The sequence below is a fragment of the Dysidea avara genome, chromosome 3 (genome assembly GCF_963678975.1).
Source record: "Dysidea avara chromosome 3, odDysAvar1.4, whole genome shotgun sequence".
In the NCBI taxonomy this organism is placed as follows: Eukaryota; Metazoa; Porifera; class Demospongiae; order Dictyoceratida; family Dysideidae; genus Dysidea; species Dysidea avara.
Window position 1 is genome coordinate 31,064,344 of NC_089274.1, and position 17,566 is coordinate 31,081,909.

The 17,566-nt window shown below is 37.8% G+C and overlaps 1 protein-coding gene across 2 annotated transcripts in view; it reads left to right on the top strand.

Annotated features, from left to right (window-relative positions):
• LOC136250691 (kinesin-like protein KIF21A) overlaps positions 1-17,566 on the top strand; it is a 465,334-nt gene that overhangs the window by 162,722 nt on the left and 285,046 nt on the right. For both annotated transcript variants that reach the window (XM_066042921.1, XM_066042922.1), the window contains exons 11-12: positions 7,298-7,413; positions 7,471-7,620. In XM_066042921.1, the coding sequence (XP_065898993.1) occupies positions 7,298-7,413; positions 7,471-7,620 (266 nt within the window). The remainder of the gene's footprint in view (positions 1-7,297; positions 7,414-7,470; positions 7,621-17,566) is intronic.

Sequence of the window (17,566 nt, forward strand, 5' to 3'; positions counted from 1 at the left end):
AACACAAAGGGGGACAAAGTAAGTCCATAATGTGTGCATTGCATATGATCCACGGTAATGTTATCTGGTTTCTGGTCAATACAGTACTACCATACTGTACAGTATGATATACACTGTAGCTATTGTGGGAGAGTATCTGAAATTCACAATTGCTTTATATAGTATCTATATATTAATACTAATGCCCATGCATGGGTGTTTCGAACATAGTTTTTCTGTTCTTGGTTGGATGCACTTTGGAGAGGTACGCTACATTGAAAGGTACATCATGTCATGGAGGTTTGTTTTCCTCATGAATTTTGGCTTTAAATCGCCATTGCTCCCAAGCACACAAAAAGTCCTGAACAATATTGAAACTTTCTTGAGGCTCTGATCATGGTACCAGCACTCTCCATATGTTTTTATTTTGTTGTGCCCCGTCCTGTGGTGGCTTGACCAGAAAATTAAGGCCTGCAAAACCCAAACTCCTCCTACAATTCTTTTCGATTTGCTTCACACTTTCTAGGCCTACTATCTACCCAAAACTACTGTATGCGTTATACGTAAGGTGGCTTTTGGTTCTGTAAGGTGGGTTTTGTATGGGCTTACGTAGGGTTTCTGATGATATTTTCTGTAACTTGCCATTAAACATTTCTGGAATAAATTACTTACATTGACACTAGGATTATGACATCAAATCTTATCTATTATCAAGTTTGTGATAAAACAGGGCAATCTTTTTCTCTAGTTCACATTAGAGAATTGCTAAGTCTCAGAAACCCTGTATCAGGTTCTAAAGTGATACACTTTCCCACTAACTGCAAGTCTTAAAGTGCATTAATTGCGTTGAACATATGTATATATGTAGTATCTCATTATACAACAGCGATACTTGGTTTCACTACATAACCGAGTAAATGAGGAAATTGGAAACCAAAAGTCCATTTATAACTTCACACACATGTGGCATTTTTTCTCCATGGCGCAACGTATTGTTCTGTGCGTGTAAAGCAAATTCCATAAGTGACTGAAGCTGAAGATGTAAGTGGGTACTCAAAAATCTATGCTTGAGTACACATAAAGCCATGCTTCAGAGGATGCTACATCCACTCCTCCATGCATGGGTCTGTGAGTGATTGTTAAGCCTGTGATGCATTGCACTCTAGAGAAGAACGATGCTAGCTACTTATGGTATTAAACTAATACTGCTAAATTTATATACACTTTTTCTGCTCACTAGTGTGGACCAGCAGCAGTAATGCCTTGGAACAAAGCTTTGTATAATTTTAATTGTTTATATACTGTTGTGTTACATTAGCACTGTATTGCATACACTTGGCTACTGAGGTTGAGTTTCGCTCGCAGTAAAGGTCAAAGTTCATATATAGTGGGTAGCTAAAGCTGTGCTGTATGTACAGTAACTAGCTATTAGGCTGTACCAACAACTCGAACACTGATCAGCAACCCGCATGCATTGATGCTTCAGACTACTACTAGGTGTTGTACCAGATTAAAGGTAAAATGTAGCTTAAACCAAATAATTGTTTTCTTTAGGGTGTGGCAGCACAGCAGTTGGATTTCACTTAATCTGTTAGTAATAGTTCAGTATAGCTATAAATAATATTACATAGTTGTATATGTAACAATAATGAACTGCAGCTTAATGAAGTTCCCTTTTCCACCATTTTTTTTTTTTTGCTCAAGTTGACTTTCAAAATTAATTACACTGTACAATAGGAATTGTGGAGAGAAGTTGTCTAGAAAATTAAAGATTAACCTTTGGGATGAATTGGGTGCAGTTAAAGGCCATTCAGGGCTAAAACGAGCTAAAATGAAAGGAAATTCACAGCACATGTCTTTATTCAACTCTATGAAGCTGTATAGTCAAAACCCCAGACCACTTGTACGGCTAACCACTGGGCTTGAGAAAAACAACTGGCAAAAGCAGACCACTCAAATGTGGCTTATTTTGAGAGTTTAACTTGATAGTGGTCATGGTGAAAAATTAATCCTGTTGTCAAGGGTGATAAGGCCAGTTTTTCCACATATAGTGAATTACAGAGATGAAAGAGATACTGTACTATTGTAGAGTAATACAACCTATGTACCAATTAGTGCTTTATGATGTACAGTAACCACTATACAACAGATTATGACATAATTTTTTTCAAATTCGTTCCGGGACTTGTGCTGCACCCGTGTCTCACCCATGTCAACAGTGAAGTCATACTGTTAGGTATTCTGGTATACCATTGGAAATGGGCTAGCTTATCTCACTAGCTATCCAGATCTGTGTACAGCAGTTTTGAAGAAGCAGTAGGCCAGTATCAGAGAAGAGTAGTAGTTAAAAGAGCCACTGCTGATGAAGATGACGAAGGTATCATAGAATAGGTTGTTGGTGAACTCGAAAACCAAGTACTGTAACCATATTCCCGTGTAACCTGTACCATGTACTGTAGTATGTACTTGATGAATCACATTTAAAAAAGAAACCAGGCATGCGTGTTAAAATCAAGGTTAGCACAATTAATTAGAGTTAACAGAGGAGGCCATTTGGTGCTGGTTCAACAATGTATTACTCTACTGTACTGAAGGAAGTGCATCAGCAGCCAACCCCACGTCATCGTCCGTCCCCCCCTTCTACCACATGAAACCTTTGTGAGTTCTCTTAGTAACAGTTGGCAAAGTACTCGTCAATGCCAGCATGATCGACCTTCCAACTAACCATTCTCCGGCCGATTTGTCTTACTCTTTGTTTTGTTTTGTTTCAGATCACTCATATGTCAAATGAAGTCTCTGGCATCACAAATACTTGGCTGTCTAGGTTAACTATGTGAAGCATACACTATTGTGGTAACTATCTTATGTCAGTTCACATCTGTAAGGTTCACATCTGTATGGTCGTATACTATTCTCAGAATAATCCTTGTTGTCCTTAGAGGACATGCTCCTCTCAAAAGTTGACTTGCTAGAGTAGCAGGAGCCCTATTGACACAACCACATTGGAAGCCAATTATTAAGGGAAATCTAATCATCACCTTCAATAGGGCTAAAATGAATATGCCGAATATTCGAATTCATTCAAAACAATTTTGTAATTTGAAGCATCGAAGTTGTTAGCTAATTATAGTATAGATGGCGGGTACTAGTAATGAGGAATTTCTGTCAGTCTCTACAACTGCAACAACATCATACACTGGACTAGAGATTTATCAATAATCGAGATTTATCAATAATCGGTGATTGCGAGAGTGATCGGATCGGTTGCTGATATGCCTTACATATCAGTAATGGCACAAACACTCCGTGGACCGATTATTTTGCATGGCAAACATAAGTACCAGCTATGAAAAGCCTTTTTGCTCACTACAAACAAATATACAGCCTCTCTATACTATTTCATAAATGCTAAGTTACGAGAAGCCATACAACTTTGCATGTAAATATTGCTATTAGTGTTAAAGTATTGTTACCCAGAACAGTAGCTGTTACACTTTAAGAATAAAGAACTGCACCAAGAGAAAACTAATCTGATAATCTGTGTGTAACAGCCATCTTGGCAACTAATCAAAGCACAGAGTAATCTGGACAAGAGAGCATGTATTAAAGTATTTGTGGTGCCTAATTGTCTGGGTTGTGTAATAGAGGCCACACCATCACAGGTAACCAGTTTTGTAGCAAAAGTTACAATACTTATGTTTTCTCCATGCTGAAAATCATATACATCATGTAGTAGCTACACAGCCATCTTGGCAACTAATCAAAGCACAGAGTAATCTGGACAAGAGAGCATGTATTAAAGAATTTGTTGTGCCAAATTGTCTGGGTTGTGTAATAGAGGCCACACCATCACAGTTAACCAGATTTGTGGCAAAAGTTACAATACCTCTGTTTTCTCCATGCTAAAAATCATATACATCATGTAGTAGCTACACCAGTAGTTTATTTGATTTACACTTAAATATGCAATAATTGAATTGGTAAAATCAGTATTGGCTCTTGTAGGTACAAACTAATTGGATAATGGTACAACTGAAAAATCCTTATCAGTACACGTCTAGTAGCTACATCGTGAGACACTTCTACTTCATTGCAAAAGCCACCTAGCTACTGAGGTTTTTAAGATATCATGATGTTTTACGATTGAATACAAATAATAAGAAATAACACATATACAGTGTATTTCAGTATTACACTGTATATAGAATTTTCGATTATTCATTTTTGACTAAAAACATTTGTTCTCTTTCATTTAGAATATTCTTTTTAGCCCTAACCTCGAACCCAATGTACCTATATAGATACTTAGTAGAATCAACTCACAAAGGTATGGCAGATATATACCTATTCCCTTGCTTTGCATAAGCATGCAAGTGTCAAAGGCAAAAGAAATACTTTAGCATCCCATACAAGTAATGTTCCTATAGCTTCCAGTTCAAGCAGATGTATAAAATGCTTAGGCTTAAGGTTACGGAATATTTTAAAATGTGTGGGCGGAACAAATTACAAAACTTGCTTTAAACCATGGGGAGATAAAGAATTTCAACAACTGTGTTGTGTTAACAATACAACTAATTGTGCTTGTTTGTTTTTACTGCAGAACAATGACTGTTCTTGGGTGTGTGGTCAATAGAATACCAGATTAAATAATTTCAACACAAGTAACTTAACAGCTAAAATATCTAGGTCCTGTGGAAGCGATTTTTTAAGTTACTGGTTGTATAGATGTTTTATTGAACTTTTAGTAGTTTTTTCGAGTGAAACAAGCTCTTTGAAGGCTTGTATCTCTGTCACTGGGAAGAAACATGCCAAAAACGCTTCCACAGGACCTAATAAATTTAATATACAGTATCACTATGCCCCAGAAATGCCAATAGAGCCTACAGCTTTTGCTGTATTCAGTGGTAGTAAAATATGATAGTGACAGCTGGAGCAGAAGGATGTATGGGCTGGCTTACTTGTCAAATTGTAGTGTTCCACCTGCCTCAAACTACACTGTAGCTACATAAAAACATTAAATATGAAGGGCTTCACCTTCATTGTAAACTTTTCGTGGTGCTAGACTGGTTTTATGGGCTTCTCAAAAAGTATTGATAAGCATTCAAAATTTTGAATGATTGCCCGTGACTATACCGTAACCTTAAGCTAATGTTCTACACAACCCATGCTCTGAATAACCACAAAGTCTAGCAAGTGATTAAATTAAAAATGCTTTTAAGCTAAGGATCTACGCAATGTACAGCATCTACATAATCTATATAGCTGCAAGTATCAAAGGTGAAATAAATGCCTAAGCCAGCTAATGTTCTATACAACCAACTCCCCAATAGCTGCAAGTTCAAGCAAGTGCAAATAAAAAATGTTCTAATCTTCTATGCAATCTATGCCCCCAGAATAGCTGCAGGTTCAAGCAAGTATCAATTGCAAAAGAAATATATTACTGTAGCTTAAACTAATCTTCTACGCAACCTATATTCTGAATAATCTTATGAGGTAAAGCAAGTACCTTAAAAGTGCTTAAGCTCAAGTTAATGTTGTACATAACCTACACTCTCTGAAGAGCTGCAATGTCAAGCAACTCTACAAAAAATATCTAGTAGCCAACTTCATTGCATGCTGTCGATGTATTTTCCTCAATCTGGTGAATTTTGTTTTTACCAAGCCTCCTGCGGTCAATCCCAACCTTTAGGTATCTCACATTTTCTGCGCCACACCCAGTTTTGTTGTTTTCCTGACTGCTACTAGTCACCCACCCATTAATATTCTAAGATACAAGTATCCATACCCAATCCCCCTAAGCTTGTCAAAAATTAGAGTACATATAGATGACAGAATTTATCCAGAGCAGGATGACCACAAACACCACTGTTTTGAAAGTCATCAATTGAAAGTATTAAGACGACATCCAGTGAACAGCATACAGTACTGGGTTGGCTAGACTACTATATTTCTCTGGTAGCTGTTTTATGCTCTGCTTGCTCGCATTCCTGGCGTACCAGAAAACCATAAAAAATATACCAATCCTTTGTTGGTGATGCCTGAATCCGGTATGACACCCACTTCCAAAGAAAGGCAGCCAACTCTAAATCACTGAACTGGGGTCAGAAGCATAGTTAGCATACAGCTATACTGTACATGTGTTCCGTTACAATATCATACATGACTGTTGTATTAGTATACATGACTGTTGTATTAGGCTGGCTGCTGTATTAGAGTATCTCAAGTGACCACCAAGGCTTGTGTCATTGTTTTTGCTATTATTACACCTAGACCAATAAGAGGTGCAGTGATCATATTCGAGTAAATATATTGTTAAGAGGTATGGTCTCTGTGGGTGATTGTTTAATATTAGTCAACTTAGATGGTGAATGGGTGCTACCTCGACCTATTGTGAAGTTATAGGTATCTACGTACTGGGTGTCCTGTATGTCTTACAGTAGCATAAGCACTTTAAATAATATTGTGGTATCTAAATATGCTGCTCAAGAAAAGTGTTGATATGGAAAAGTGATGCCTTGATGGGGTTTCGTTGCATGAAGAAAACGATGACCTGCCTGATTGAAAAGACAAGGCGCAGAGGGCACACACTCGTCAGAACCTCAAAAGTCACATGCCACTGGTGACTTTGTTATTGCATTACTACTGCTGTGGCAAGTGTTTGTTACTAGTATTGTGTCAGTAAAGCAATCGCTAGCTACCTCCTTAGACTTATGGCAACTGACTTGTTAAAGCATCTTTCTTGAGTAGACCTGTGAAATGGAAAAAGAATAATAGCTACAACTCATTTTTACACAGTAGCATATATATTTAAGTTAAAAAACTGTTACACACTGTACAGTATATATAGCTGTTTGTAATAGGCCAGTGTTTCACCTCTGTTTCAATGGGTTACACTGCTGTTTCTGATGGGTTTTGAACAATGTTCTGCCAATGCCAGCAAAACAAAGGCTTTTTTGATGCCTACTGTATTTGGCCGTGTGCTAGTAAATATACTGTAGATCTTCATCCATTTTGAGGCCTAAGCAATGCCTACCCCTGCCATCCCCAACCAACCTCCCAGTTTAGTGTTTCATGAAACAAACTGTGTGTATAATGGTCAGAAATTCTATAGATATTGCCTTGTGTACTACACATCTTCATTTGAAGCCACAGATATTTATGTACTGTAGCTCCATTTTTGGCAGAAGTGTTACACATTCTGCCAAGTACTTATAACACTCTAAAATGTTATGTATTTATGAAGTACAATATCATTCAATGTACCCATTAGGTTGATTTTTGGTATTTTACCTGGTGTTGTGCTTTGCTTGTGCTGTAGCTTGCTTTAGGTAATGTAATCAGTGCTTTAGGAGACAAGAGTAGAAAGATAAGTCACATTCCATACAGAGATTCCAAATTAACAAGACTATTACAGGATTCACTTGGAGGAAACAGGTGCTGAGTGTATATTGTTTTATTGTAAATATGGGTTTATGTTTATCTTGTCTGCAGTCGAACTCTGATGGTAGCATGTATTAGCCCTTCTGACAGAGATTTTATGGAATCTCTTAGTACTCTAAAGTATGCCAACAGAGCAAGAAATATACAAAACAAAGCAGTTGTCAATCAGGATAGGACAAGTCAACAGTTATCAGCACTAAGGTCAAGTTGCATACAGTGTACATCTGTATGTGTAAAGTCTAAATGATTATGTATGTGCAGCTGCTGTTCCTACAGTAGCGGTCAAAAAAAAGTTCCTGTTGCATTTTCCTAGTATTTTAAATAAGCGCAACACAAACGCAAGGTAATTGCTCTGCTTAGAGAACGCCTCAGAGAATGCAAACGCTTCACTAGCAAAAAGGAGTTTTGGTGGCAAAAAAATACCGTCAAACTGTAACCATACAATATAGCCTAAGCCATTGATAATAACAGCCGCTGTTTATATCGATTTAGTTAATAGTCGAAGATTATTATGATTATTTTTATAACTTAGCTGTAATCTGCCTAGTAGCAAACGAACGGTGTTTACAAACAAAAACTACGCCTAGCTTGTACTCTATCCGATGGCTACCATTGTTTATATAGCTGTTTCTAACCCATGTGTGTCTATTTCTTTTTATCCAACTAGACAACCAATGCTTATTTTGCCAGCAGCAACGAAGGGAAGAGGGGTTACAGCCAACTGGCTAACCTACCAGCCGAAGACTAAACTCTTCTTTCTTATGTACAGTAGCTAGGAATATTCATTTAATGTTCTGTGTTATACTAACATCAGTATTAGGAAGTTCATTTTACATAGCCGAGTAGTGGCTTTGCCACAGCACTTCACAAAACAAAATCTCTCACTGTTTAAACCCCCATGGTCACACCCATTTAGTGATTGGGCAGCTTGGGGGTCGTACCTACACTCTCACAGCCACAGGTTGGCTTAATCAGTTTGTATTTTGTGTTACTCTTGGCAGCTTTCTTGGATATATCCTCATTGGCGACTAGCTCAGCTGCCTTGTAGACTTTTGAGCCCAGTCACAGCCTGTCTGTGAACGATTCACTTATTAAACTTTCAATAAATATTTACTAATTTTCATAATGTTTATGCGTGTGTTTGTGCGTGTGTTTGTGGTAGTTTTCAGTCCAGTTCCTACTCGGTAGACTTTCCTTGCTTGGCACTGTAGGCGCTCTCGACGAATCTAAATTATAGAAATGTACCAATACAAAAAGATAGCTATATGATTGCTAACCTGATATGTAGACTGTCACGCTGTTGAATCCTGTGCTTCGTTGATTTATTATCAGCCTTTCTTCAACACTCCGTAAACTGGTAAGCCTAAAAATGCACGAAAACCGGAATGCAACGAGGGACGCAAATGCACCGCTTAGTGAACGCAACGCAAACGCAGTGCAACCCAATGCAAACACAACAGGAACTTTTTATTCTGACTGCTACTGTTATTTATTATACAAGTGTACCTACACTGTATGTACTACCTTAAAATACAAGTAGAAGGAAAAATTATGAATTTTAAATTGGATTAGGGATCAAAGAAAAAGTAATTATAATGTAGTGAAACAAGAGAGGTCTAGTGGATATTTTATCCTTCAGTCATGGTTATAGACTGAACTATTGGGATTAAATGTCTCCTAGTGTATATTCTAGTCATGGTTATAGACTGAAGTATAGGGATTAATTGTCCACTAGTACATGTGACCGTCTCAGCGTAAACCCGTCTAGTTCACACAAACATGTGTTTTGAGAGTAATTAAATTTTGAAAAAATTGGTGAAATTACGCATATTACAAAGAAAATTTTCCTCAAGTTTTAATAGAGCAATTACTCATAGATTTTAGAAAGTCTCAAATCAATTAAACCTATATACCATCTTGTTCTCCTACTCATGGGAGTTCGAAAATCTTTGTTGTAGCCCCAATGGTTTGTGTGTCACATGTGTTTGTTTAGGATGCGGTAGACATAAACAAAATTGTTGCCGTTTCTTCAATAAAACCGCCTTCATACACCTATACACAAGTGACTGCTGGGTGAAAACTAAACCTTGGTCAATGTGCCAATCCATGGTGAACATTGTAAGCCAAATCCCAACTCTGTGGACTAATCCAAACGGAAGTTATGGCTGTGAATGTAAGCGTCTGTAGTTTATTTTTAGCATAGTCACTGTACAAATTGATTTCCTTGCTCTTCCTACTGTCTAGCGTTGTAATTCCAAAACTGCTCACCATAATCGACTGAAACTTTGGTAAACCATTCATTGGACAATGCAGATAATGTTGAGAAAATAAAAAGGAATTCAGAAGTTGTGTGAACTAGACTGGTTTTCGCTGAGATGGTCACATATATTCTAGTTGACATTTGATTGCTATAATTCAGTCAGGTTATAGACTGAAGTATACAGCCTCTAGGTATTCAATGCCCACTAATAGGAATAAGCAACCTCTCTTGTTTTACTACAATGTAATACATGTAGTTGTAGCATAGGCACAAGGGATTAGCCTGATATGTATGCCCAAAGCCCTGGCATACATATCAGGCAAATCCCAAGTGCACATATTACAGCTATTATGTAATGGTTCTGTTTCAGGCTAATAGCCTTTGCCAGGTGAGCAACCACCCATGCCAATTCAAGTGTAGCTACCATTCGTTTTAATGCATGCCTGAAAGATTCAAGTATGGCAATGCAGTACACAATGTCACAGTTATGATTGTTGTAATGAATAGATGAGTCCTAAGGATATCAATTCAAGTTGGGCAAATAATCAGGAATTTTTGAAGTATTTTAATGCTATTGCATTGTTTAAAGACTTATTACAATGTTTAATAAAGGCCTTGAAAGGATAGGCTTTGTTATAGAGATAGAGTGGTTATCTGTAATGTGGGTGTGATCCATATTCAAAATTATGCCGAAATGCTTGTGAATGTGCTAGTTCTCACCTTTAACCAAACAAAGTATGGTAGTACTGTATATTAGGGATCATGCAATACTTTGCTTTTCCAGCCAAAAATATCATCAACCTCAATTTCCCTTCATGACAGCTTGGCAACATTAGTTAGATACAGCCAAGCCCAAAAATGTCTTCAGACTAAATTCAAACCCTTCCAAAAGATTTCTATGGAATTTTAAAATTTTTCTGTTTAATGGAATTTTATGCTGACTGACCAACTAGGTAACTACTGTAACTTCATGTAACTAATTAAGTAACTAACTAACTAATGAGACCAGCCAAGGCATAACGCTACGAATTTGATTTCGTCACTGTTTGACGTTGCTTCGTCCGAAGATGTGCCTTTTCACCAACCACAGTATGTATAATATAGTAGAGTAGCTTAGCATCAAATTTTGAGGAAATCGTGACAAAGCGGATAAATGCACAAATTTTTTCTAAAGTTTTTTTGAAGTATTTGGATCATTTTTGGAAGGGCTGCCATGCCCCCAGTATTTTTGGTCACTGCTTGTAGCCAATAATCTAAATACTCTAATAGAGCAGTCAACCACTAGCAAATACATTGTATGTACATTACAGAGACAATTATAATTATTCTGAAGTGGTCTGACGCTTTGTCAGTCCATACCAAAAATTCATTTGACATCTTATCATGATGGTCAGACATGATAGGGGAGGCGCATAGGTATGCTTTTGCATGCCTTTTCTAGGGGGTCTGAAGGCATGCGCCCCAGGAAATTTTTAAAGAATGAGTACTGTAAGATTGATGTTTTTCAAGTTTTTAGGCATATCAAGACACACTGTAGTGTGTCGTGCGGCCCAAGAAACCGGCGCGCAACATCCGTGTGTATATTGAAAGAAAGAAAGAAAACGCAATTTTCGCACCTCCGTAGCTCTGTGCTTCCTTGATGAAACAAGACGACTTTTGCTATGGACACGCCCTCCAACTTCACCACTCCACATTCCAAATTTGAGCGAAATCGCTTCAAGCGTTCCTGAGATATGCAACTTCAAAAATTGGCTTAGTTTCTTCGTGTTTTTTCTTCTTATTTTTCTTCTTTTCGCACACTTACAAAAACTGCTATAAAACGCGAATGCTTCATCCGATTGCCTTGAAATTTGGCACACAGAAGGGGGGTATAAAGGCACATCTCGGTACCAACTTTGGCTGGACTACGATAAACAGGAAAAGAGTTATGAGCGATTATTCACGAAAATAGCACCAATATGTTGTCACACCTACAGGGTAAACCGCGTTTGGGAAGAAGCTGAAAATCGGTGGGCGAATAGGTTAACTATTGAACCTCAAACCTTTTGTGGTTTGAAAGAAACCGAGCTAGAAACCAGGAAGATGGAACGAATAAACCAACAGTGTGTAACAATTAAGCAATCAAGATTAGCTATTAAAAAAAACGACTGCTTGCCACACCTACCAGATAAACCGCTTTGGTTAATGCTTTGAAAATCGTTGTACAGATGGCGTAATCATCTTAGAAAGGCTCTTCAATGGTGTAGAAGAATCAGACATAAAGCCACTGAGTTATAACACGAAATCCAACTTGGTGCAGCAAGTGCGAGATCGAGATACTAATAGAGCAGTCATCCTAATAGAGCAGTCACCCTGAAGAGAATTCAAGAGATCAGCTAGAAACAAGTAACCTGTATAGAGATCAGCTACAACAAGTCACCCTGTAGATAGATCAGCTACAAACAATTCACCCTGTGGAGAGATCAGCTAGAAGAAGTTACCTTGTAGGGAGTTCATGCAACTATGGAAAGAGATAGTTCAGCTAGAAGCAATCACCTTGTAGAGCTCAGCTAAAAAGAAACAACCATGTAGAGAGTTTAGCTACAAACAAATCGCCCTGTAGAGAGATCAATAGAAGAAGTTACCTTGGCGAGAGTTAAGCTACAAAGAAACCATCATGTAGAGAGTTCAGCAACAAACAAATCTCCCTGTACAGAGATCAGATAGAAGAATTTACCTTATATAGAGTTCAGCTACAAAGAAACCATCATGTAGAGAGTTCAGCTGCAAACAAATCACCTGTAGAGAGTTCAGCTACAAACAAATCTCCCTGTAGAGAGAAATCAGCTAGAAGAAGTTTCCTTATAGATAGTTCAGCTACAAACGAATCACCCTGTAGAAAGATCAGCTAGAAGAAGTCACCTTGTAGAGAGTTCAGCTACAAAGAAACCATCATGTAGAGAGTTCAGCTGCAAACAAATCATCTGTAGAGAGTTCAGCTACAAACAAATCTCCCTGTAGAGAGATCAGCTAGAAGAAGTTTCCTTGTAGAGAATTCAGCTACAAAAAAAATCACCCTGTAGAAAGATCAGCTAGAAGAGGTCACCTTGTAGAGAGTTCAGTTACAAAGAAACCACATGTAGAGAGTTCAGCTACAAACTAGTGACCTTGTAGAGACATCAGCTAGAAGAGGTCACCTTGTAGAGAGTTCAGTTACAAAGAAACCACCATGTATAGAATTCAGCTACAAACAAATCACCCTGTAGAAAGATCAGCTAGAAGAAGTTACCTTGTAGAGAGTTCTGTTACAAAGAAACCATTATGTAAAGAGCTCAGCTGCAAACAAATAACCTGCACAGGATTCAGCTACCGACAAATCACCCTGTAGAGAGATCAGCTAGAAGAAGTTACCTTGTAGACAGTTCAGCTACAAATAAATCACCCTGTAGAGAGATCAGCTAGAAGAAGTTACCTTGTAGATCGTTCAGCTACAAACAATTCACCCTGTAGAGAGAGCAGCTAGAAGAAGTCACCTTGTAGAGTGTTCAGTTATAAAGAAACCATCATGGAGAGTTCTGTAATAAATATGTGTTTTATATAATTTGTACATTTATTGATAAAATCAGAAAATTTAAAGTATATCTGCTTCATCTTTTCTTCTTCCTGTGGTGAAGAAAAAAAGATAGGTTAAAAAATCCCCAAAGCCGGCCTATGGCGGCCGGCTTTGGGGTATACAAATATAAAAAGAAATGTAATCTAATCCAAAACAGCCAAGCTGTAAAAAAAGAGAGCGGCACTCAGAAAGGCTATGGTGAAAAAAGATGTGAAATCCAAGTTGGTGGCTAAGAAATGGCTATGATGGTAGGTTAGTGGTAAAAATTTTAGTAGCAACAATTCACGTGAATTTTGTGCCGCTTGGTCTTGGCACAAAATTTACCTGAATTGTCCTTATTAAAATTTTTACCATTAACCTACCATCACAGCCATTTCTTCGCCACCACCTTGGATTTCACATCTTTTTTCACCATAGCCTTTTTGAGGGCCGCACTCTTTTTTTACAGCTTGGCTGTTTTGGATTAGATTATTAATAACAAGTCAGTCATTTTCATACAGTCATACAGCTGGAACCAGCACACTATTCCTGTTCTCAAGTTCTATAATTGTAGGGTATATTGCAGAGAACTGACTATTGTACAACATAGTTCTATTTTATATAAAAATATCACTTGACAGTATTATATAATTTTAGTTACAAGTTTGTGACACTCCTGGGGGAAAACAAAATAGAATGCATGCAGCATTTTCTGTCAATTGTCTAGTAATCCTTGTACGAGCTTCTTCAGCAGCTTGTCTTCTTGATACATTTCTTACATCAGTTGATGCTTGATCCATTCTGGCTACCGATTCTTCACAGCTAACTTGTGAGTTAACCTCCAATGCAAACAAGTGACTTATTGCTTTAGTAATAATGTTTTTATTAGGAAGCAAATATTTTTTCTGATCTTATTTCCCCATCTTTGATATAAATAAATTTTCTAATTCTTGCTAATCTCCACGTCCTTCGTGGAATATGTTCATCTTTGAAAATAACTATTTCTCCTATTCTAGGCTGTCTGTTTAATTGTAATTGTTGATTCCTATGAACAAGTGGTAATGTTTCTCTCAAGCTAGCCAAATAGTCATGCTTCCAAGACTCTCAAAATTGATTCAATTGTTTTTGACTTCTTTTCCAATGTTTAATCAACTCTTTCACCGAATCCATCTTGGGAAAATAATCAACATCATCACTATAGTCTAGATAAGATGGGATCACATCTCGGTTACCAGTGAGAGAGTGAGTGGGGGTTAGGACAAAACCTGATTCGAAATCCTCACCAACGTAAGTTAAATGGCGGCTGTTGATGATAGCCTCAACTTCGACTAAGTATTGTTAATTTATCCCAGTACAATACCTTGCGCCACATACCCTTCCTCAAACTCTGTTTCACCATACCGATCAGACGTTCGTAAAACCCACCTTGCCATTTGGCAAGGGCAGTAGTAAAACTCCACTCAATACTTTCACAACCAAGGAAATCCCTTAATTCATCACTTTTAAACAACTCAGTCCACTGCTAGTCCAAAGTCAACTTGACTAATCTAAATTGTGGGGCATTATCACAAATTATTAATCTTGGTCGCCCTCTACAAGATATGAATCTTCGTAGGCAATCTAGAAACATCTTAGCTGTTAATCCTTTTACTAATTCCAAGTGGACAGCACATATTGATAGACATTTAAATAAGCATACCCACATTTTCCCCACTGATTCACCTTCCTTAGCATTAATAGTTCCAAGGTAATCAAGTCCGATAAATTGAAAAGGCTCTGATCTGGAGACCCTTTCACGAGGCCATGGTGGCATATGTGGCAGTTGAAATGAAGGGCCACAATGTTTTTTACATATCACACACTGTGTTAAGACTTGCATGATTTCTACTCGTCCTTTTGGTATCCAGAACTCGTGACGAAGATGACTTAAAGTACGCGAAACACCTGCATGTACTAGTCTACAATGTATTTCCATAATAACAAGTTTTAAAAACTGGTGCTTACAAGGCAACAACTTAGGGCACTTGGTGTCAATATCAATCTAATCAAAAACAGCTAAGCTGTAAATAAAGGTGCGGTCCCCAAAAAGGCCATGGTGAAAAAAGATGTGAAATCCACTTAGCACACAATTCACCTGAATTGTTGTTATTAAAATTTTTACCATTAACCTACCATCACAGCCATTTCTTGACCATCACCTTGGATTTCACATCTTTTTTCACCATGGCCTTTTTGGGGGCCACATCTTTTTTTACAGCTTAGCTGTTTTTGATTAGATTTACTTCTTTTTGTATTTGTATACCCCAAACTACGGCCGGCTTTGGGGATTTTTTAACCTATCTTTTTTTCTTTACCACAGGAAGAAGAAAAGATGAAGCAGATGTTAAATACTTAAAATATTTCTGATTTTATCAGTAAATGTACAAATTATATATATATATATAATACATATATTTATTACAGAACACTCTACATGGTGGTTTCTTTATAACTGAACACTCTACAAGGTGACTTCTTCTAGCTGATCTCTCTACAGGGTGAATTGTTTGTAGCTGAACTATCTACAAGGTAATTTCTTTTTGCTGATCTCACTACAGTGTGATTTGTTTGTAACTGAACTATCTACAAGGTAACTTCTTTTAGCTGATCTTTCTTCAGGGCAATTTGTTTGTAGCTGAATTTTCTACAGGGTTATTTGTTTGCAGCTGAACTCTCTACATGGTGGTTTCTTTGTAGCTGAACTCTCTACAAGGTAACTTCTTCTAGCTTATATCTCTACAGGGTCACTGGTTCGTAGCTGAACTCTCTACATGATGGTTTCTTCGCAGCTGAACTCTCTACAAGGTAACTTCTTCTAGCTTATGTCTCTACAGGGTCACTTGTTTGTAGTTGAACTCTCTACATGATGGTTTCTTTGTAGCTGAACTCTCTACATGGTAACTTCTTCTAGCTGATGTCTCTGCAGTGTCACTTGTTTGTAGCTGAACTCTCTACATGGTGGCTTCTTTGTAACAGAACTCTCTACAAGGTGACTTATTCTAGCTGATCTTTCTACAGGGTGATTTGTTTGTAGCTGAACTCTCTACAAAGTGACTTCTTCTAGCTGATCTATCTACAGGATGACTTGTTTCTAACTGAACTCTCTACATTGTGATCTGTTTATAGCGGAACTTTCTACTGGGTGATTTGTTTGCAGCTAAACTCTTTGCATGATTGTTTCTTTGTAACTGAACTCTCTACAAGGTAACTTCTTCTAGGTGATCTCTCTACAGGGCAATTTGTTTGTAGCTGAATTCTCTACAGAGTGATTTAATTGAGCTGAACTCTCTACATGATGGCTTCTTTGTAGCTGAACTCTCTATAAGGTACCTTCTTCTAGCTGATCTGACTACAGGGTGACTTGTTTGTAGCTGAATTCCCTGCAGAATAACTTGCAATGTAATATAACTGAGTAAATTATAAATGCAGCTGAATGCTTTATTAGGGTGACTGTTCTATTACAGTATCTCGATCTCGCATTTGCTGCACGTAGTTGCCTTTCGAATCATGGCTCAGTGATTTGTAATCCGAGTCTTCTGTACTACTGCAAGGACTTTCTATGATGATTATTCCAGCTACATACTTAGTTTCAGCTCATTGTTCTAAGCGGTTTGCCTGGTAGACACGAAAACTAATAGTTTTTTTATTCATAAAAATCGATCACGTTATTTTGACACAGGTCGGGTTTTGTGTCATATCTCCATGGTCTTTATCCCGATTCCTTTCAAACTACAAAAAGGCACTCCTACGATGATTGATCCATCTAAATATCAATTTTCAACGGATTCCTCCAAGGGGTTTACCCTGTAGGCGTGACAGACCTTTGACCTTATTTTACGCAAATAATCGGTCGTAACGCCGTGAATATTCATGGGATTTCTACCAAAGTTTGTACGGAGATCCGGCTTAACGAGCTCTTTAAGTGTGCCAAATTTCATACCATCCGAGGACGCATTCGTGTGTTTATGGGCGAATTTTGTGAAGTGTGTGAAATGAGGAAAAAGAAAAAAACGAAGAAATTAAAACGAAATTTTGTTCACTCGTATCTCGGAAATGGCCTGAGCGGTTTTCTTCAAATTTGTTATTTAGACTCCCCTAACAGGGCGGCACGTCTCTAGCAAATTTGGTTTCAATCGGATAAGGGATCACAGAGCTACATAGGTGTAAAATTTATGTTTTCTTTCTTCCTGTTAATATTCTCACGGTGTGGCGCGCTGACTTTTTGGGCCGCACGACACACTACCGTGTGTCTTGATATCTGCATTGGCGTATCTACC